The sequence below is a fragment of the Trichechus manatus genome, unplaced genomic scaffold (assembly GCF_000243295.1).
Source record: "Trichechus manatus latirostris isolate Lorelei unplaced genomic scaffold, TriManLat1.0 scaffold00021, whole genome shotgun sequence".
NCBI lineage: Eukaryota > Metazoa > Chordata > Mammalia > Sirenia > Trichechidae > Trichechus > Trichechus manatus.
Window position 1 is genome coordinate 23,942,040 of NW_004443957.1, and position 21,845 is coordinate 23,963,884.

Below are 21,845 nucleotides of genomic sequence, written 5' to 3' on the forward strand. Positions count from 1 at the left end.
TTTTAGCCTACTTTGACTGTGAGGAAATAAATTTCTCTTCATTAAAACCATCCACTTGTGGTATTTCTGTTATGGCGGCACTAGATGACTAAGACAACTGGTCTATGAGAAACAGAAGCATCTTAATATAACTACTCAAAAATCCTAAAATTTTATCTTTTTTCAATTTTAGATTGCATAATTGTTGAGTTTAACTGATAAAGGCCCAACATGTTGGACAGTCCAAATATACCATATAATTGGTTCTAAGTTTTTCATATGTCGAATATCTATTTTATGCCTTTCTTAAAGTGATGATTTTGTATATTTATTAAGTATTCTACAGTGTGGATGTACTAATTCTTCAGAAATCCTTTTTCTGAGAGAAATTTTTTGAACAAAAGGAGAAGTATTCATTGGAAGAACTACTAAGTGGTGTTCTATAATCTGTATAACTAAGAAATTAAAAAAATGATGATTGGCACTTTTGTCACAGTTATATATTTCCTAATTTAGGACACTGGAATTGTTTGTTTAGATTCAAAATTTCATTCAGTTATTTGGTTTTAATATGCTATTTAGATGAGGACTATGCAAATTTTACATTAAAATATTAATATATTAATAAGCATGCTAAGTAAGTGGAAATTAAAAAGTTGAATGGTAAACCATTTATTTTAGATGCACTATTTATTTTAGGGGACATGAGTATGATTTTAGTAATAAAATAACCTAAATCTAAAGTAACTGTTTTATTTCTTACTGTGTTTTTTCTCGTTTTTTTTCCGTAGGCCATAAAGAGAGATATATTGAACACAGTTGCTGATCGTTGTGAAATACTATTTGAGGACCTGCTTTTGAATGAAATTCCAGAAAAAAAAGTTATGAGTATAAAATAAGTACTTTTATTTATTTTACATGTATTTAGTTGATATAGTAACAGCATGTGAAGATATAACAGATGTCATTTTTTATATCTACCTTTATCTGTTACAGCAGTATGTCATCTTTTACCTTTATTATTGAATGAAACATTTTCACTTGCCACCCGAAAAAGTTTTTTGAACACTTTATAATAGCAACATGTGTCAGCAAGGAACAATTTCAGGGAGAATTTTATTTTTAATTAATTCTGAGTGACTGTCCCCTGCCGGAATGAGTAAACTGTGTTGGTATTTTAAATTGATATTTTGTATTAATATCTATGAGATTTTTTTGGAGTTCCTGGGTGGTGCAAACTGTTAATGCTGTTAATGGGCTCAGCTGCTAACCAAAAGGTTAGACGTTTGAGTCCACCCGGAGGCACCTTGGAAGAAAGACCTGGCTGTCTACTTCTGAAAGATCAGCTACTGAAAACTCTGTGGAGCACAGTTCTACTGTGACACAAATGAGGTTGACATAAGTTGGAATCAACTCAATGACAAGTGGTACTGGTATGAGATTTTACAAGGATTATTCCTAATTAAAATATTAATTTATTTATTAGTGTTGAGTATCATAGGTTCATTAATAAGTACTAATTTGTGGTCTATATATGATTAATCTCTTTTATTGTTACCAGATATTTTTTGGATACTAGTTTATATCAGCTGTTACTCTTTAAACGTACTATTTTTTAAATGGTACTGAATGGTGCATTTACACAAGGCCGAGTCATGATTTCTTAACTTTTTATAATTATTCCATCTTTTAGAAACTTAATAAATGCCATTTTGGTAATTTGTACTAAAAATAATTTATTTTTACTAAAAAAAGTTATAATATTGACTGTGCTTTTTGAAGCTACACCCTCATCTTTTCCCTTTCTAAAATTCAGATGGGAGTAGATTTGTAACTCACATTTGGGATATGTACATAATTGAAACATATTAGCTTAAGGGAATATTTTTATGTTTATAAGAAAAAAGCATAGCTCCTCTGTATAACTTTTTTTTAGTACAATTGATAGATAATATATTAGATTTGATGGACTAATCATAGTCTAGTTTATATTCCTAGTATGATAGATGCTTGGAATTGCCAAATTTAACATTTGTTTTGTCCCTCTGGCAATTCACGAGTAACTCTTATGATCCAGGCAATAGTAATGTATACTTTTGCTGATATATGAATTTGAGTCTTACAGCAACTGGGTTGAGATTTTTGTTTTGGTCACTTAGCCAGCCAGCCAGCCCAGCAGCCTCATCTCAGAATGACTTTGTTTTGGCTACTTGACTTTGTGTATATGGTAATTGTTGTGTGTTAAACGGTACTTCACTTTATAAGTGTCAGTGTGTATTAATACCTCTATTGTGAATTTTAGGACTTTCATGGATATGTGGATGTATCCAACTTAATGCCAAGGATCTACCTTATCACACACATTAATACTCTTTTCCATTTAAGAATACATTATAAAAATGGTATTGTATGACTGTCCTGGTATTATTTTATATTTAGTGAGTTAGTATTTTGAAGCTTTTGCTGATGCCAGTTCATAAAATTAATGGCTTTAGTAGCAGTTGTACTATTTGTCATTAAACTTAATATTTTAGAAATTAATGCCACCATCTAATCCTAAATATTTAAAAAGTCAAAAGTGTTTTCACTGGTAATTGAATGACCTTTTGGGACTGTGTGAAGAGAATAGACAGTGGAAGTAGTGTGGTGGAAAAAGCAAAGACTTTGAAATTCTTGGGTTCTGTGTCTACTCTACCATTAGCAGAATGGCCTTGGGCACATGATTCAGCCTAGCTAAGCATCCATTTTCTTATATATAAAACGGGGATTATAATAGCTAGGCTATGAGTCTGTGAGATTAAGTGAAATGATGTTTGTAAAGCACCTAATACCAATCGGTGTGAGTCATGCCTTCAGTAAGTAGCTGCTATCATGTTGGAGGCAGTGAAGGAGAAGAATTAATTACTTTACGTTAGCTGTCTTTAAAATTTCTTAATTTTAATTTTTTGTGAAGTTTAGCATTATCTTTCAAAAAGAAATCAAAAGTAAATAAATATATTTCAAGCTATAGTAGTAGTCTAGGATAATTATTCCAGCAAAATGTTAGTTAATCTTAGATAAGCTGTCAAGATAAAAGAATAATTGCAAGTGTAATAATACAAATAAATATAAATTCTGAAGTTGAATACATATATGTGTGTGTGTGTGTATATATATACCAAAAAAATAAACCTGTTGCCATCAAGTCAGTTCCAACTCATAGCGACACTACAGAACAGAGTAGAACTGCCCCCATAGGGTTTCCAAGGAGCGGCTGGTAGGCTGATGGATTCAAACTGCCAGCCTTTGGTTAGCAGCTGTAGCTCTTAACCACTGTGCCACCAGGGCTCCGATACACACACACCCACCCACACCCACACACACACACACACACACACACACACACACACTAAGTATATGTCAAATTGTTAAATTTTAGATTTTATCCTCATTTTACTTAGCTTCTCCTTATATACAGGAAAGATCTTGTAGATACTGTAAAGTAATATGGTAAAACACAGAATGTAAGACAAGAAATTAATCTGAGAATATTTTTGCACATGTAGGAGGTCTGCAAAGGGCATATTAACTTCACACTTCTAACCTTTAAAATAAACGTAGTCTTTGAATTTTGGCTGTCAGATGAAAAGAACGTAATACTTCAATGACAATAAAAATATAACTATTCAGTCCTTTTACTTGTTGTGGTCTTTCACTTCTTTAATTCCCCTTAATAAATACTGTAGACTTCATTAATTATTGTCTGTAAGCCCCCATTCAGTCCTGCCCAACTTCCCCTCAGTAGATGACCTACTCGTTGTGAAAAGCGAGGTCATCAGTTATGAAATCTCTTCTATCCCTCTATCCACATCCATTTGCACTTTTTCAGTCAGAACATTTGTAATACTGTTGGCCACAGGCAACGTGTAATCCTCATGGATTGCACTTTTTATCCCTTCATGCAAATGTCTGTTTTAAGATTCAGTTCAGATATCACCTATTCTGCAAAAGTTTCTATAATACTCCAGTATGAGTAGCGTTCTGTGTTTAAACCAGCAGAAACCCAATTCTTATCATATTGGCTTAAATTAAAAAAAAACTTTTCTCTACTTCTGAAGTTATTCAAATAATGTTAAATTATATACTCTGACACTGGAAAATACCTGTACAATTCTTTTTTATACTTTCTGAGATACGTTTTTTTAAAAAAAGACCTCCTCTCTCATTTTTAACCTGAGACCAGTTTGAAAATTTTGACCTATTTGGATAGAGTTGCCAGTTTAACTTATTAATTTGAAAATTACAATTGCTTTTTCTCTTAATGAGTAATTAAAAAAAAATTGTTGCAACCATTTCTTTAACATTCAGTTTTATAGAATGTTTGTCTTTTTTCAGGCAAACCTAGAATTAATGTGGTTTGAAGTGGTTTTTAAATTTTGCACGCTAATTACTCATGCACATTTTACCCGTCTTTGAAAGTGTTGAACTTTACCTATTTCAAGTAATTGTGACCCAAAATAAAATAGTATATTCCTAATTTTAATGTGGAGCCCTGATGGCGCAGTGGGTAAGTGTTTGGCTGCTAACCAAAAGGTCGGCGGTTCGAATCCACCAGCTGCTCCTTCAGAACCCTAAGCGGTAGTTCTGCTTTGTCCTGTAGGGTCACTATGAGTCGGAATTTACTCGAAGGCAATGAGTTTGGTTTTTTAATTTTACTTTGTGTACAATTTATGCACTACAGTACAAATTGCAGTAATGTAATTCTGCAGCTAGGAGGCGATCTTGTCAAAGAGTAAAGTTTTCTCCCAGTTCTCTTCAAACAAGATAATAAGCAGAATCTGGAAGGAGCACGTAGTATATGTAAGTCAGCATTTCCCATGACAGTTAAGGCATTCTTTATTATCTTCTGTTTGTTATTATATAAAGCTACCATTAGTTTCTTGACAAAGAAATGTAGCTTACTATCTTTATGAGCCCTAGTTTTCTAATTGGTTTGTAAGTTGGTAGCTTTTTAAATCATATCCATTGCTGGAAGAGTTTCTTCTTTACACAAAATCTCTATGTTTGTTGACAGTTCGTTAGTATTATAGTGTTCAACCAAATAGTAATTACGTGTTTATGTGGACCGTTTCTTTATGTTAAAAAATGGGGGGAATTCTTATACTCCAGTTTGTGAATATTCAAAGAAGAATGAAATAAAGTACTCTTTATTTAGATTCAGATTTATTTTTCTAAAAATGATTGAAGGCTGTTAGCGAAGAGGCAGACAAGTCAACCAGATAAAATAAGTATTAGTAATAATAATGAGGCAAAGGGAAAATGAAAAACAAAGCAAAATGGAATTAGTAGTGAGATTAGTACATAAAACGTCTGTTTTGATGTCCTATATATGCTTGAAGATGCTTGTAAGATGAAGTCAGTGGCAAGATTAGTACAAAAATGTATGCTATATATAATAGATGTACATGGGCCACTGATATGCATAAAGAAGGGAAAAATAAGTTATAAAATTCACAGTGCTTATTATAAAGTTAAACAAGAAGGACAACTGTTTCTGAAATCAGGGAGGAAATTCTCTCCTGGGTTCTCCTTCACAGGACAGTGGGTAATACAAGAATGTAATCACTAACATCCTTACATTGAAGGCGGTGATACTAAGTTTCTGTAGGAGTATTATTTAGATACCTTGCATGACTAGGAATATCAAGGTGTAAAGCAGAATTCATTATGAGCAATTTTGTGCCGGCTGCATTAGAAATTAATGAAATAAAAATTATTGACCTTTTAGGCTTTATATCTAATAGCTTTCATGTACTTCTAAAATATATAGCATTGATACTAGTGGCAAATTCATCTAAATATTGCTAATGTTCATTCTCTTTTTAGATTCTGAAAAAGAGTTGCACATCCTCCCTCACCGAGTTTTTGTCCCCATCTCTGGATCCACTGTAATGTTATGTGATTATAAATTTGGTGATGAGGCAGCTGAAGAAATCAGAGACCATTTTATAGAGATGTTAGATCAAATGATTCAAATAGAAGATTTGGAAATTGCAGAGGAAATAAACACAGGTAATTACAAGATGTATTTAAGAAGCTTATTAGAATACAGCTAAGATTACATGAGACATCTAGTTTAAATATTGTCTTTATATTTCCTTAAAACTAGTTCTGTTTGACACTTCAAAATATTAACTGAGGTATATTAAAATGTATCTGTGTAATTTCTACATGTATAAACATACAATGTTTTCTTGGAAGATTTTACCAAAATTTAGGATAGTTTAGTCTTTTCCAAGCCTACCAAGTAGAACTTCATAAAATGGGTTTAGTCTTAAGTAGGCAGAAATATATAGCTTTAAGTTTTTTTTTTATTCTAAGAGAGACATTTTCTTAAAACTCACTGTCTTAATTAATTAACCTGGTTAAGTATTTCACAGAGTTTTTAAACTTGGTTTATTAAATGCTTGCTGTATATTATTTGTCTTTCTTTCCATATCCTCCTTATGTAACTGGGACAGTAAGCTGAAATAAGCAGTTCCAAAAATTAGATAAAGATTATTATTATAGTGAATAGATTAGCCATACCATCCAATTATGTAATATATTTTCTTCTCTTACTACTTAAAATATACTTCTTTAAATATGTTCTGGTTTGCCTTTCTTAAAGTATGTCACCCTGAATTAAAGCTAATATTTTAGTAATTTTAATCAGTATTAGCATAGAACCTACTCTGTGCCAGGCACTATTCTAAGAGCTTTACAAATAGTAAATCATTATATATCATTATAATAATGACATATAATGACATGTTATATGTCATTATAACAACCCTGTGACATAGATACTATTATTAACCCCAAGTTTCAGATGAGAAAATTGAGGCTCAGAAAGGTTAAGTAACTTTTTCAGGGTTACATAGCTAATTAATGGTGGAACTGGAATTTGAACATAGGCAGTTTGGTTCTAAAGTCAGTGCTTTTTTAAAAAACAATTATGTTTTACTACTGCCTTTCCACATGACCAAACCAGCACAGATTATAGGACTATAACTTCCCATGATCTAGATAACTTCTTTTACTTTGACCCCCTTCATTTCATCCTTTTAAAAAAATTGAAACTTAAATAGATATTACAGTATCCTGGTTTGATTTTTATCTTGATTGTGCTTGTGTAATTTCTCTCTTGTTGGTTACAATCTTGGATCTGTTACTATATATGCTTTTCATATTCTTTTGTATTCTTTGTCAAACTTTTAGTGCATATCACATTGCTGAACTAAGAATGGCTAACAGTCACACTGTATACATAACTTGCCTCATTCACACATTGCTTCAAAAATCAGATTTAAAAAAATAAGGAGAGATCTCAGATATTTTAAGACCACCATCTGTCTTAAATATTTTAACTCATTTAATTTCATCTTGTATTTTAAACATAGTTTATAGACCTGTTCATATTTTATTCACTGATTTTTAAGTTGTACTTTAAATAACAGTTGTGACCCTCAGTAATAGAGGTTAATATCCATTGTTTATACAGCTAAGATAGATTTAAAAAAAAAAAAATCCAAATAGCTTTCACCACTGTAATATATACTTAAGGAGATAATTACGGCAGCTTTGTGTGGAATAACCTCCCTAAAACAAAACTAAAGCCCACGCTACTTGGGTTTTTAATAAATTCAAACTTCTTATGAAACCATTATATGTATCTTTCAACAAACATTTATTGATTTTCCATGAGATTCCTTTGCCTCTGTTGTTTACTGCTGTATTTCCAGAACTTTACTAAGAGCCTAACCCTCGCACATCATAGATACTCAGTAAATATTTGTTGACTGAACAAATTATTGATGCTGTCAGTCTGAGGACTAGGGTCCAAAGATCCATAAGACAATGACCCTGTCTTCAAGGAGCTAAACAGAAAAAAATTTTAAACCTGTTTTTTTTTGGGGGGGGGGGGGGGGTCATTAAATTTTTTAGTATGTTCAGACTGGGTTAATTTCTCTATTTATACCTTGCCATTGTTTCATGTTCTGTATTACTTTTTTACATACTTTGCATATATGTAATTATTTAAGTAATCAATTAACATGTTTAGTGTTGATCTTCCACATTAGACTAAGATTTTTGAGAGCAAGTACCTAGAATGTTTATTTCTCTATCTGAGCTGTATGCCTAAAACATGGTAGATATTCACTAAATATTTGTTACTGACTGACTGACATATACTGAATAGGGAATTTTAGGAAACTAGAGCATATTTTATTTTCAAGCTTATTACATGCTTAAAATTATAGTAAAATTATAAGCCTGTATCTCATCAGGCATAAGATTGTTAAGATTTGTGTAGTGCACTCTACTGAACATGATAAAGATTTAAAGAGGATATGATAGTGATAGCTCTATGGCTCAATAGTTCAGAACATTTTAAGAACATAAAACATATAAAACACATGAAAGTATGTAGTATTATTGTTGCCCTGAAAATATTAATTGTAGCTTACAACATTCATTCCATCTATTTATCAGGTATTTATTAGGCATTTACTATGTACAAGACAGTATAATAGAGACAAATCAGTAAAACCTGATTCCTTTCCTCAAGACCTATAATCTGACCAGGAAGCTAGAATGTTTATGCATTGTTAATTATGCAGAGACTATAATAAGGTCCTAAGAGTACCTAGGGACTTAATAAAGATTAATGATAAAGGTTTAGAGTGTCCAGTGATTTAGTTAATAATTCGATCAGAATAATGTTTCAACTATAGGTACTGACAATAGTCTATAATCTGTGATAACAAAGTTTTAGCATTGATATGTATTTTCAAATTTTAGTAAATTCTCTTTTTCTTCTTTATTATTACATCCTTTATGTTTCAGTTGAACCAAAAGACACTGAAAGCGCACGTGTCGTAACTGATGCTCTGTAATACAGAGTGGTTCATCCCAATTAACAGTTCCATACTTTTTAATAGTATTCATAAGTGAATGATTTTTTTAGCCTCAAAGTAATATACTTCTTGTCCATTATTATCATATTTAAATGCTAGTCCCTAATGAATAGTTTTTATCATTTTTATGGATGGAAGCAAACCGCCAACCTTTCGGTTAGCGGTGGAGCACAAAGCGCTTGTGTCACCCGGTATCCTAGATGTATGCTGCATATATTTTAATCTTGCTTCTCAGCTTTCCCGCAGTAAGCCTTTATCATTAGTAGTGTTTATATGGTGTTAAATACTAGCACAAACCAATAACTATAAAATATTTTTAAATAATTTTTTAAATGGAGATAATATAAATTTTAATCCATTTACCTGCTGTGGATTTTTATTTTCATAAGCTTTCAATATTGGAACTTAGTTGTATCTGTTTCATACTGTATTCTGAAAATTTTTTACTGTCTGTATTTCTCTTTTTATGTTGGCAGTCTAGTGTAGAGATGGATTAACTGAGTAGGAAGAGTTTAATATTAAAAGGACAAAGGAAAGAAAACAGCAGTTTGGAAAGTTTAGGTGTGTAACCTTTGTGTATGTGTATCAAACTCATGGTTTCCAGATGGTATTATATATTTTTCTAATATTGTATAATGTATGGAAGATAATACTTAAAGTATGATAGATATGATCCTTTCACGACTCTGCCCTAATTTTGAAACTTATATGAATCTTAAATGATTGATTAATTGATTACTATTTGTTGATTACCAATTATTTATTAGGAACTGGGGTTCTAGAGATAAAAGATATAGTCTCAATTTTCAAAAGCTCACGGTATAATAGGAAATATAGAGAAATGAGTTATTCTAAAACAGATTATTGGGTCTATAATAGAAGAATGAACAGAGAGTTATCAGAACATAGATGCATTATACTTATAAGGGATTCAGGGAGTTTACCCAGATAAGGTGACATCTGTGATGATTTTAAAGTATGAATACCATTAAAAGTGACTCTAGGCTTTTTAGAAGTTGAACACTGATACCAGATTTGCAGCCAAGAATATGACTTGTCTGGAATTATATTAATTTTGTTTCATTAAGTATTTGTTGAATCAGAATGAATAATAATTCATTATATTTTAGTAGAGAAATGTCACGTTCCAAAATTATGGAAAGGGGTAAAAACATAAAAATTTTGGTAGGGAAATTATGTCTTTTTCCATAAACATTTTATTTTTGGTTTAGCATTGTATTCACTTATTCATTTATTCAGAACTATTAGATTCCTTACTTGTACCAAGATACTGTTAGTTTGAGTCTAAATCTGCCACTTATAGCTGTGTAACCTTAAACAAAGGAATCCCTGCTGGCACAGTGGTTAGTCACTTGGCTGCTAACCTAAAGGTCTTATAAACAGAAAGCATTATATAAATATAGGGTGATATTAATGAACATTATTATTAAAGTTTTAAATAATCTGAGTTATAATGAAAAATATTAATATTAAAGTGTGAAAGTAATGTTTTATAATGTGCATAGATTTCTCTGTTTGAAATTAGGATCTCCATATAAAATACACTGTAAGAAGTGGAGTTCAAGTGTTCAAATTCAAAAACTGAAATCACTTACTATATATTTAGGAATGTTAAATTAGTTACAGTATCTGACTTACTACATATTTAGGAACCTTAAATTAGTTACAAGTGTCTGGCTTTATTTTCAAAGTACTTGACACTATTATTTGCTTTGTTGTTGCTGTTGTTAGTTGCCATCAAGTCAGTTCCGACTCATAGCGACCCTGTGTACAACGGAAGGAAACACTGCTTGGTCCTGTGCCATCCTCACGATCATTGCTATGTTTGAGTCCGTTGTTGCAGCTGCTGTGTCATTTTGTCTCATTGAGGGTCTTCCTCTTCTTCACTGACTTTACTAAGCATAATATCCTTCCCTAGAGACTGGTCCCTCCTGATAAAACCTGTTAAACCTGTTGCTGTTGAGTCGATTCCGGCTCACAGCAACCCTATAGGACAGAGTAGAATTGCCCCATAGGGTTTCTAAGGAGCAGCTGGTGAATTCAAACTGCCAGCCTTTTGGTTGGCAGCCAAGCTGTTAACCACTGTGCCACCAGGGCTTCTACCTGATAACATGTCCAAAATACATGAGACGAAGTCTCGTCATCCTTGCTTCTAAGGAGCATTCTGGCTATACATCTTCCAAGACAGATTTCTTCATTCTTCTGGCAGTCCATGGTATATTCAGTATTCTTCGTCAACACCATAATTCAAAGGCATCAGTTCTTCTTCTGTCTTCCTTATTGATTGTCTAGCTTTTGCATGCATATGAGGTCATGGAAAATACCGTAGCTTGGATTAGGGGCACCTTAGTCCTCAGAGTGACGTCTTTGCTTTTTAACTTTTTATAGAGGTCTTTTGTACCAGATTTGCCCAGTGCAATATGTCACTTGATTTCTTGACTCCTGCTTCCATGGGCATTGATTGTGGATCCAAGTAAAATGAAATCCTTGACAACTTCAGTCTTTTCTCCATTTAATATGATGTTGCTTCTTGGTCCAGTTGTGAAGATTTTTGTTTTCTTTATACTGAGGTGTAATCCATACTGAAGGCTGTGGTCTTGATCTTCATCAGTAAGTACTTCAAGTCCTCTTCACTTTCAGCAAGCAAGGTTGTGTCATCTGCATATCTCAGGTTGTTAATGAGTCTTCCCCAGTCCCAGTGCCACGTTCTTCTTCATATAGTCCTGTTTTTCGGATTATTTGCTTAGCATACAGATTGAATAAGAATGGTGAAAAGATACAACCCTGAGCCACACCTATCCTGATTTTAAACTACTCAGTATCCCCTTGTTCTGTCCAAATGACTGCCTCTTGGTCTGTGTACAGGTTCCTCATGAGCACAATTAAGTGTTCTGGAATTCCCATTCTTTGCAGTGTTTTCCAGAATTTGTTATGATCCACAGAATTGAATGCCTTTGCATAGGCAGTAAAACACAGGTAAATGTCTTTCTGGTATTCCCTGCTTTCAGCCAGGATCCATCTGACATCAGCAATGATATCCCTGGTTTCACGTCCTCTTCTGAATCCCTCCTGAATTTCTCCCTGTCAGTATACTGCTGCAACTGTTTTGGAATTATCTTCTGCAAAAGTTTACTCATGTGTGTTATTAATGATGACGTTCGATAATTTCTGCATTCTGTCGGATAACCTTTGTTTGTAGTGGGCACTCAGTTGGCCAGGTAGCTGTCTTCCGAAAATTTTTGGCATAGACAAGTGTGGGCTTCTGTTGCTGTATCCGTTTGTTGAGATATCTCAGTTGGTAGTCCATCAATTCCTGGAGCCTTGTTTTTCACCAGTGCCTTCAGTGCGACTTGGACTTCTTTCTTCAGTACCATCAGTTCTTGATCATATACTACCTCCTGAAATGGTTGAATGTTGACCAATTCTTTTTGGTACAGTGACTCTGTGTATTTCTTCCACTTTCTTTGGATGCTTCCTGCATTGTTTATTATTTTGCCTGTAGAATCCTTCAATATTACAACTTGAGGCTTGAATTTTTCCTTCAGTTCTTTCAGATTGAGAAATTCTGAGTGTGCTCTTTTGATTTTCTAACTCTAGGTCTTTGCACATTTCATTAAAATACTTTGTTTTCTCAAGCCACCCTTTGAAATCTTCTGTTCAGCTCTTTTATGTGATTATTTCTTCAGCAGTTTCAGAGCTTCTTCTGACATCCATTTCGGTCTTTTCTTTCTTTCCTGTTTTTTAATGACCTCTTGCTTTCTTCATGTATGATGTCCTTGATGCCATCCCACAACTCGTCTGGTCTTTGGTCATTAGTGTTCAGTGCATCTAATCTATTCTTGAGATGGTCTCTAAATTCAGGTGGGATATACTCAAGGTCGTACTTTGGCTCTCGTGGACTTGTTTTAATTTTCTTCACCTTCAGCTCAACTTGCTTATGAGCAGTTGATGGTTTTCTGCATGTTTTCCAACTACTGATCCTTCTTTGTTTCCAGCTTTTGCATTCCAGTCACCAGTAATTATCAGTGCATCTTGATTGTGTGTTTGATCAATTTCAGACTGCAGAAGTTGGTAAAAATCCTCAATTTTTTCATCTTTGGCATTGGTGGTTGGTGCATAAATTTGAATAATGGTTATATTAACTGGTCTTCCTTGTAGGCATATGGATATTATCCTATCACTGTTGTACTTCAGGATAGATCTTGAAATGTTCTTTTCGATAATGAATGTGATGCGTTACTCTTAATTTGTCGTTTCTGGCATTTTTGACCATATGATTGTCCGATTCTAAATGACCAATACCAGTTCATTTCAGCTCACTAATGCGTAAAGTATCAATCTTTACATGTTCCATTTCATTTTTGATGACTTCCAATTTTCCTAGATTCATACTTCGTACACTCCATGTTCCGATTATTAATGTATGTTGCAGCTGTTCTCATTTTGAGTCATGCCGCATCAGCAAATGAAGGTCCCAAAAGCTTGACTCCTTCCACGTCATTAAGGTCAACTCTACTTTGAGGAGGCAGCTCTTCCCCAGTCATTTGAGTGCCTTCCAAACTGAGGGGCTCATCTTCTGGCACTGTATCAGACAGTGTTCTGCTGCTATTCATAAGGCTTTCACTGGCCAATTTCTTTAGAAGTAGATCGCCAGATCCTTCTTTCTAGTCTGTGTTGATCTGGAAACTCTGCTCAGACCTGTTCACCATCAGTGATCCTGCTGATATTTGAAATACTGGTGGCATAGCTTCTGTCATTACAGCAACACGCAAGCCACCACAGTATGACAAACTGACAGATGAGAAAACAAATTATTATTATTTGCTATTGTATTATTTAATTATTTCTGTTCTGTAATACAGCTACCAAGTAGTTGCTGTGTTTAAAATACATATTTTGCCAAGTAAGTATCTTAAAATAACATACTTTTAATTGACTTAAGAGATGAAGAACAATTTGTTTGTCAAAATGACTCACTTAAGGTGAGGGATAACCTCGGCTTTAAAATTTCTTAGATGTGTTAGTCATCTCCTAGTAGACGTTAATAATTCAGATATACTTTACCCACCCTATCAGCTAAAAAAATTAGAGGCACGCCTTTAAAATTTGGTGGAACTCATCTTTGCCATTTCTCTCTCAAAATCAGAGCTGAAATTGGTTTTGTTGTCTTGGTTAAGCATTAATAATTTAATTACAAAAGAAAAAAGTAATATTGAAGATGTAATTTTATGACTAAATCAACCTCATTAATTTAGAATTCAGGGATGGAGAAGAAGACAACTAACTAAGAAATTCAAGTTTTAACATTTCATTTTAAACCCTAAACAGTACTGCCTACCCATCAGCAGCCCGGAATGAAATTTGAACGTGTCTCCAAATTTGAATGCAGTTACTATGGTCCTTATTTTCTCTTTTTTGACAGCTGCTCAAAAAGTTTGTTCTCTTACATGATTAATTTTGGATTTGTCTGAAGTTAAATTAACTGGTATTAAAGAATGCTTGTCATTTAATTTTCTATTGAATCATATGTAAATTTTAGACAACATACTAAATATTTATTGGTGAAAAGGCATGCCATCTGAGATTTGAGTTAAAATATTACAAGCTCCCAACAACAACAAAAACAATTTTTGAAGAAAAAGCCTTGTTCATCCTTGAAAAATGCTCTCCTGCAGTAAAATTATTTCAAATTTATATCAAATTAACATAATTTTTGTGTGACATTTAAAAAATGGAAGCAACAGAGTAGCAGGATACTTTTTTTTAATAGAAATAAATTATTTGTGCAGGGGTTGCTTTCCTTTTTTTCACACCGGACCTACTATAGCATGATAGTCACATGTAGCAATTCAGTAATTAAATTTATAGGTAATATATCAAATAAAAGAAACTTTTTATGCTCTTTGAATACAATTACTCAAGTAAAAAAATACCCTGTAGCAAACAGGTATAATTCATTCTTCAGCTATTATTTTTGTTAATTTTTTATCTTGATATAAATGTTATATTGAACCAAAGATGAAAATGATTTTTCGTTGTGGTATTGCCAATAGGAAAGCCAACTTTTCTTTTCTTAACATCAGTATAAACAGTACTGCTCATTCAATTGTATGTGCAGGCCTATAGACTGAAGCTGGGAGAAACTGGAAGCTTGTAGGCTATGTAGTCGAGAACCAAGGTATTAAGGGCCTTGAGGAAAAACTAGAAGCTGTGGAAATAGAGAAGACTAGATAGTCTTGAGACAGTTCAGAACAAGAATGTGTAGACCTTCGTGACTAATTTGATGTGGGAACAGAAGGAAAAAAAGAGGATTTTTCTTGTTTTTTTTTTTAAGTAATTTAGTATTGTAACAGAAAAAGGGTGGTGGTGCCCTTGATTCTAACGAGGTAGTAACTAAAAATTATTGAAGTAAACTGAAAATTGAAGGAAACTTTTCTTCATGAGAAATTAATGAGAAGTAGATATTTTTTTTTCTTTTTTCTTTCAACCGTTTTGGTACCACTGATATCTGTTTCAGTAAGTTTATGTCATCTTTGTGAGCTATGCTAGTGTATTGGTATACAAAGATATCTCTAAGAACATTTTTAATCTAAACAGTAGGCTATTTCACTTTGAGTTTAACCAGTAGTATTTAGCCCTGTTAAAACCAAAAAAAAAAAAAAACCATACCCATTGCCATCGAGTCGATTCTGATTCATAGTAACCCTATAGAACAGAGTAGAACTGCCCCGTAGGGTTTCCAAGGAGTGGCTGGTGGATTCAAACTGCCAACCTTTTGGTTAGCAGTTGAATGCTTAGCCCTGATGGCACAGTGGTAAAGTGCTCATCTGTTAACTGAAAGGTTGACAGTTCAACACACCAGCCACTTCACAGGAGAAAGATGTGTCAGTCTGCTTCTGTAAAGATTTACAGCCTTGGAAATAGGGGCAGTTCTACTCTGTCCTACAGGGTCGCTATGAGTTGGAATCGACTCAGCTGGCAATGGGTTTTTTGGTTTGGTAGTCTCATCTCTAATTCCTTCAATTATTTGTAAATAAAGAGACCAACATGAACTAATTGCTTTCAAATGAAGTTCCCTAGAGTTCTTTACAGGAGAACTGCCACTATTTCTGAAGGCTGGGGAGATGGGAGACAGCTGATCTGGCTCCAGGAGCCCTCCATCCCTGCCTTACCTAAAAACAGTTCTACTTTCATCTATTTTACATACTGGAATTTCCTAGAAGATTTTGTTTGGTTTTATAGGAGTCTTCAACATTAAAAGAAAAAAAGAAAAACCACTAGCCTTGGTGATCTCTAAGGATGTTTCTGTGCTAATGCTTTTAATCAGTGTTAAATGAGTTCAGATAGGCCCAACCTATGTAAATTGCTTTCAGTACAATGAAGTGGAAAGAACACTTGTGTTTAAATCTTTCTTCTGCTGCCCTTGACCCTAGAATAGGCACTTGACCACTCTCAACTTTTGCTTTTCATCTGTAAATTGGGATAATGTACTTGCTTTGCTTAACCTTCAGAGTTGTTTTAAGATCAAATTTGTGATCATATCTTGCTTGTATATTTCAAATTTCAGGTTAGATCAGGAGTTGGCAAACTTTTTCTATATATAGCCAAATAGTAAATATTTTAGGGTTTGTGGGCCACATACCTTTTACAATTACAACCTTTCAAAAAATAAGAACCATTCTTAGCTCATGAGCAGTACAAAAAACAGGCCTCTAGCCAAATTTGACCCAGGGAGTGCAGCTTGCTGACTCCTGGTTTTATGAATAATTTTAATTATGTGAAATTCGTAATTGCTAAAATGACCAGTAAGAATGATATCTACTAATCCCAATTAAGAAGCAAGTTTACCCTGCTACTGTCTGGTTTGATTTTTGGTATCAGTTTATCTATACTACCATATAGTAAACAAATTATAACCTGTGGGATTCATTCAAAACTGGCTCTGTGGCCCTCTGGTTTAGTGTAGGTCAGTCAACACCACATTAAATATGAAAATTATTTCAATTTGACATATATACTCCATTTGATTTAATTCTCCTGCATTTGAAAATGAATAAATTCATTATATTATTAAAAAAGACAAGTGTGCAAGGAAAATAGAGTTGATTGTATATGTTCTTTAAAATATTATTCAATACTCATTCTAAAATGGCTTATTCTCATTTTATATAATATTTATTATTATTGTCCTCTTACAGCTTGTATGAGTTCCTCTATGGATAGTGAAGCTTCTTTGGACTTCACAGATGATGAACAAGCAAAACAACCACTTAAAACTACAATAGTATTGAAAATTCAGCAAAACATAGGTATTTTGCTTCTTTTATAACATTGAAAAGATGGTAGTTTGGATTTGAGTTTTCCTGTTAATGCTTACCCTAGAAAAGTTATTTTTCCTTTCATTTTTTCTTTCTTTAAAGTGGTTTTTGTTGCTAGTTGCCATTGAGTCAATTCCAACTCATGGTTACCCTATGTGTGTCAGAGAAGAATTGTAGTCCATGGGGTTTTCAAGGCTGTGACCTTTTGGAACCAGATCACCAGGCCTATCTTCCAAGGTGCCTCTGGGTGGGTTCAACCTGCTAACCTTTCGGCCAGTAGTCGCACTGAAAGATTAAGCCATTGTTTATTGAGTATTCTGCAAAGTGCCAGGCCCTAGAGATAAAAGTTTTATAAATAAGGCATTACCACAAGTGCCCTCAAAGACAACAGTTCCTTTTTTTTATTTTTTTTTTATGTTTTTAGAAGAAAAACATGTAGAGTTCTCTGAATTGATTAGTAAGTCAGACCAGTGTTTTCCAAACTGGTATTTCCAGGATTGCTGTTGCAGGAGATGTTGATACATGTTCTATGAAAAAGTCAAATTTATGTTTGGAAATTTATAATGCATTTTAGTATTTAAAGTCTCCAAGAAGTGCGACAATAATGTTAGCCTTACGTTTTTCAGATTTACTAAAAACATGTAGACCATTTTTTAGCAGAATACCAATTTGAGAAATAATTTTATAACCATTAAGATGTTTTGACTAAGAATTAGGAGCCAGAAGCTTCACTTACTAGAGAAACTTCAATTAATTGCTTAAGTTCTTTGTACTGTGTATATGTTTGTGTGTATTTGTCTGGCCTCTACTGTAGTCATATTTTTTTTTAAGTTACTGTAATTGGGGAAAATATATAACAATAAAAGTTATCCCTCTAGACTTACTAATTCTTAAGATTTATGATGGTAGAACCTAGAGCTTCTGCATTTTTCAATAGCTATACAAATGACTTGGCACTATAATGGTTGAGAACCACTGACAGGTAGAGTTGTCTTTTTGGTTGAAGCTAAGTAGCATAGACAGCTGGTATGCCAATATAAATGTTTATAGAACCTTTTAAAGCATATGGCAGTGTTTTTCTCTTAGATAGGTATTTCTGGGTACATACATGTGGGTGAGAAAGACCTTTATTTTTAGATTTTGCTAAGGTGATGAAGTAAATAATTACCAGTCCAAACCTTTGCAATCTAATTTTTCATCTTACTGCTATATTTGCCTATAAGACTTTGCTGGCTCTTAGTATATATGTTACCCACATCTCAGTGCTTAGGATCAATTAAACCTTTGTTTTACTCCTTACATTTCCATTTGTTTTGTGTTTTTTACTTTTAGGTGTGATTACAGCCTTTGCAGTTGCAGTCCTTGCTGCGGGCATCTCCTTTCATTACTTCAGTGATTAGAGTGAGACACAGCTTTCTGATCATCCAGAGACTCTGAACAATAATTATGAATAATAAAGACGTAAATAATTCATCTGCATTTAAGACAACAACAGTCATATCTGCTGCCATAAATGCCTACTAGGTGTGTTTCTGACTAAGATGAAATCACCAGTTGCCTTGTTTAGGCCTGCTTATATTATAGGTGGCCCAGGTTACCAAAAAAGTTATACATTTAGGTGGAAGTTGCACATAACAAATAATTATTATCTATTTTTAAAAAGCTTCAAAATGATGGCATATTTTCATAGATTTTAGTCCTGTTGATCTCAATCCCACATTGATTAGGACATTGAAAATTTGAATAGTTAGAGTTGGCTCAATATTTTAGTAATAGCAGAACCGCAGGAGAAATTTCTACAAAGTGTATCAACAATCTGTTGGGTAAGTTCGTACTCAAGGACTTTTCTAGTATACACTCATTTCAAAGATACTGTGTGTTTTGTTATAATGGAGAATTAGGCAACTTTTCCAGAGAAGTTTGAATCAGTAAGGACTGACATAAATCATGCAATTTCTTATATTAGTATATTGTAACTTTTAATATATTGAATAAGACTTTTGCTTTAATACTGTGTTAGCTTAGGTACTGCAGAACAACTCGATCTTGAATAAAATCTACTTTTGAATGCATTGCTAGGCTCAAAGAAATCTGCAAGAATCACACCTTTATGTTTCTCCATCCCAGTTGATAATAGTGAATGCTGTAGTTAGCATACAGATGAAGTGTGATTGTGTGAGGGCAAATGTCAGTAGCACTACTGCCATATGCAGTTTGCTTTGCACCAGAAACAAGGAGAGAGATCTGAATCTGAGACTCTGCCTTAAGCCGTTGAAGGAGGGCTTAAGGATTTATAGTACCCTAAAGATCTGCCAGAAGCAGATATTAATTCTCTCAAGGGAAAAACATTCTTATTTAGGTACAAGATTCCCATAGATTAAGTCAAGCAATATTATTTCATGACTAGAGATTGCCATGTATAATCTGAAACTAGCTAGCATGAGAGAGAACCTATAGAAACAACAAACGTTAGATTTAATTCTCCAAGTTCTCATCACTGACACAAGCAATAAAGGATGGAACCACAGGCAGATTTGAAAAAGAACCAAATACAACTTCTAGAAATGAGAAATATATTTATTGAAATAATAAAAAAAAAGACATAGATATGTTGAATATCATATTAGACTCAGCAGAAGAGAAAATTAGTAAACAGGAAGCTAGATGTAAAGAAATTGCCCAGTGAACAGCACAGAAAAACAAAGAACTATAAAATAGTAAAAAGAGATGCACAGAAAACAGGTATAAAAACTAGAGGTTCTAGGAAGAGAGAATGAACGGAGGAAAGGCAATATTTGGAGAGATAACTCAGAATTTTCTGTATTTGGAAAATCGATAAATTCAGGAAGCACAGCATATCCCAAGCACTTATATTAAAAATACATGCTTAGATTTAATGTAGTGAAACTGCAAAATAACAAATGCAAGAATTTTAGAGCAACCAAAAAGGAAAAAAGAGTTCATCAATAAAGATATGACAGCAAAATGCTCAGTATGCTTCTCAATAGCAGCAATGTATCCAAAAGATAATAGAATAATACCTTCAAAACTCTAAAAAAATTATTTTCAGCTTTGAGTTTGTACCAAGAAAAATTTCAATAAAGATATGTTTGGATGAAAAACAGATTTTACCACCTCACACCTTCATTAAAGAAACTGCCGAAGTATGATCTTCAAGAAGTAGAAAAATAATTCCAAAAGGATGATCTGAAATCAAAGAACTAGTGAGGAAATGAAATGATAAATATGTGTAAATTTAATGTATTGTTTATATAAAACAACTATAATAATGAATGCAGTAAATAAGAACTATAATTGTTAATTTAAAACTAAATAAACATCACTATTTTACAGTATTAATGTGAAATTTAAAAATAAGAATAGAAAATTCAGACAATAGCTTATAAGATTGGAAGAGGGTGATTAGGATTAAAGTATTCTGAGGAGCTTTTATTCAGAAAATGGTTTAAGATATCGGTTAAATTTGATTATGTTAAATACGCATAGTAAAAATTCAAGGGTGACTGTTAAGAGAATAGATACAGAATGTACAATTCCAAAGGAAAGGAAGTTCTAAAAAATGGAATAGGAAGATAATAATTCAATACAAAAAAAAAGAAAGGAAGAAACTACAAGGGAATAAAACAAAATTAGAAAATTAAGTGATACTAACAAATCAAACAATATTAATAATTAAAATAAATATTAATAGACTACCCAGCTAAATGACAAATTGTCAGATTAGAATTTTTTTTATTAAATTCAGCTATATGCTATTTAAAAGAAAAACACCTAAAACAAGGGCATGGAGAGATTTAAAGTAAAAAAAAAAAAAAGTTTTAGGTAAATAGCGAAAGAAAACTTGTATAGTTTTCCTAATTTTAAATAAAATTAGATTTTACAGTAGTACTGTTAAAGATAGAGAAGGTCACTAAATAATGGTAAAGGGATCAATTCACTAAGAATATGTAACACTTTTAAATTTGTATAAACCAAAAAAAACCTAACCCGTTGCCATCAAGTCGACCCTATAGGACAGAGTAGAACTGCCCCATAGGGTTTCCAGGGAGTGCCTGGTGGATTCAAACTGCCGACCTTTCGGTTAGCAGCCAAACTCTTAACCACTGTGCCACCAGGGTTTCCACTTAAATTTGTATACACTTAATAAAATGGCCTCAAAATGTGTGAAGCTAAAATTAACAGAACTGTAGGGCTAAATCAGCAAATTAAGCAACATAGTGGAAATAAGTCAAGCAGACAAACAATGAGTAAAAACAGATCTGAACAATGTGATTAACAATACTGATTCAATCGACATATATAGAATAATGCATTCAAAAGTTAGACAATTTAGACATATAGAATAATGCATTCAAAAATTAGAGAATAGTTTCCTTAAAGAAAGTATATTTATAAAAATTGACCATTGCCAGACATAAATTTTAATAAATTTCAAGCAATTAGTATTAAATGATAATCAGAAACAAGTTAGAGGTGAATAATAATTTTTTTAAATTATATTTACAAATGTTAAAAACTAATTCATGGGTGAAAGAAGATAATGGAAATCTGTAAATACTTAGAACGT

General features: G+C 33.0%; 2 protein-coding genes across 6 annotated transcripts in view; both read left to right on the top strand.

Moving 5' to 3' along the window:
• ODR4 (odr-4 GPCR localization factor homolog) overlaps nt 1–21,845 on the top strand; it is a 51,335-nt gene that overhangs the window by 27,134 nt on the left and 2,356 nt on the right. For 3 of the 5 annotated variants that reach the window (XM_023728146.1, XM_023728143.1, XM_023728144.1), the window contains 4 exons: nt 771–861; nt 5,845–6,030; nt 17,138–17,248; nt 18,590–21,101. In XM_023728146.1, coding sequence (XP_023583914.1) covers nt 771–861; nt 5,845–6,030; nt 17,138–17,248; nt 18,590–18,657 — 456 coding nt within the window. In that variant the 3' untranslated portion in view covers nt 18,658–21,101. Of the gene's footprint in view, nt 1–770; nt 862–5,844; nt 6,031–9,394; nt 10,707–17,137; nt 17,249–18,589; nt 21,102–21,845 lie in introns of those variants that run through there. The other 2 variants (XR_002823493.1, XM_023728145.1) reach the window with 2 other exon arrangements.
• On the top strand, nt 884–3,184 carry LOC111819921 (oculomedin). The gene is given in 1 exon segment (XM_023728147.1): nt 884–3,184. A coding segment is annotated over 1 exon segment (120 nt). The 5' UTR covers nt 884–2,314; the 3' UTR covers nt 2,435–3,184.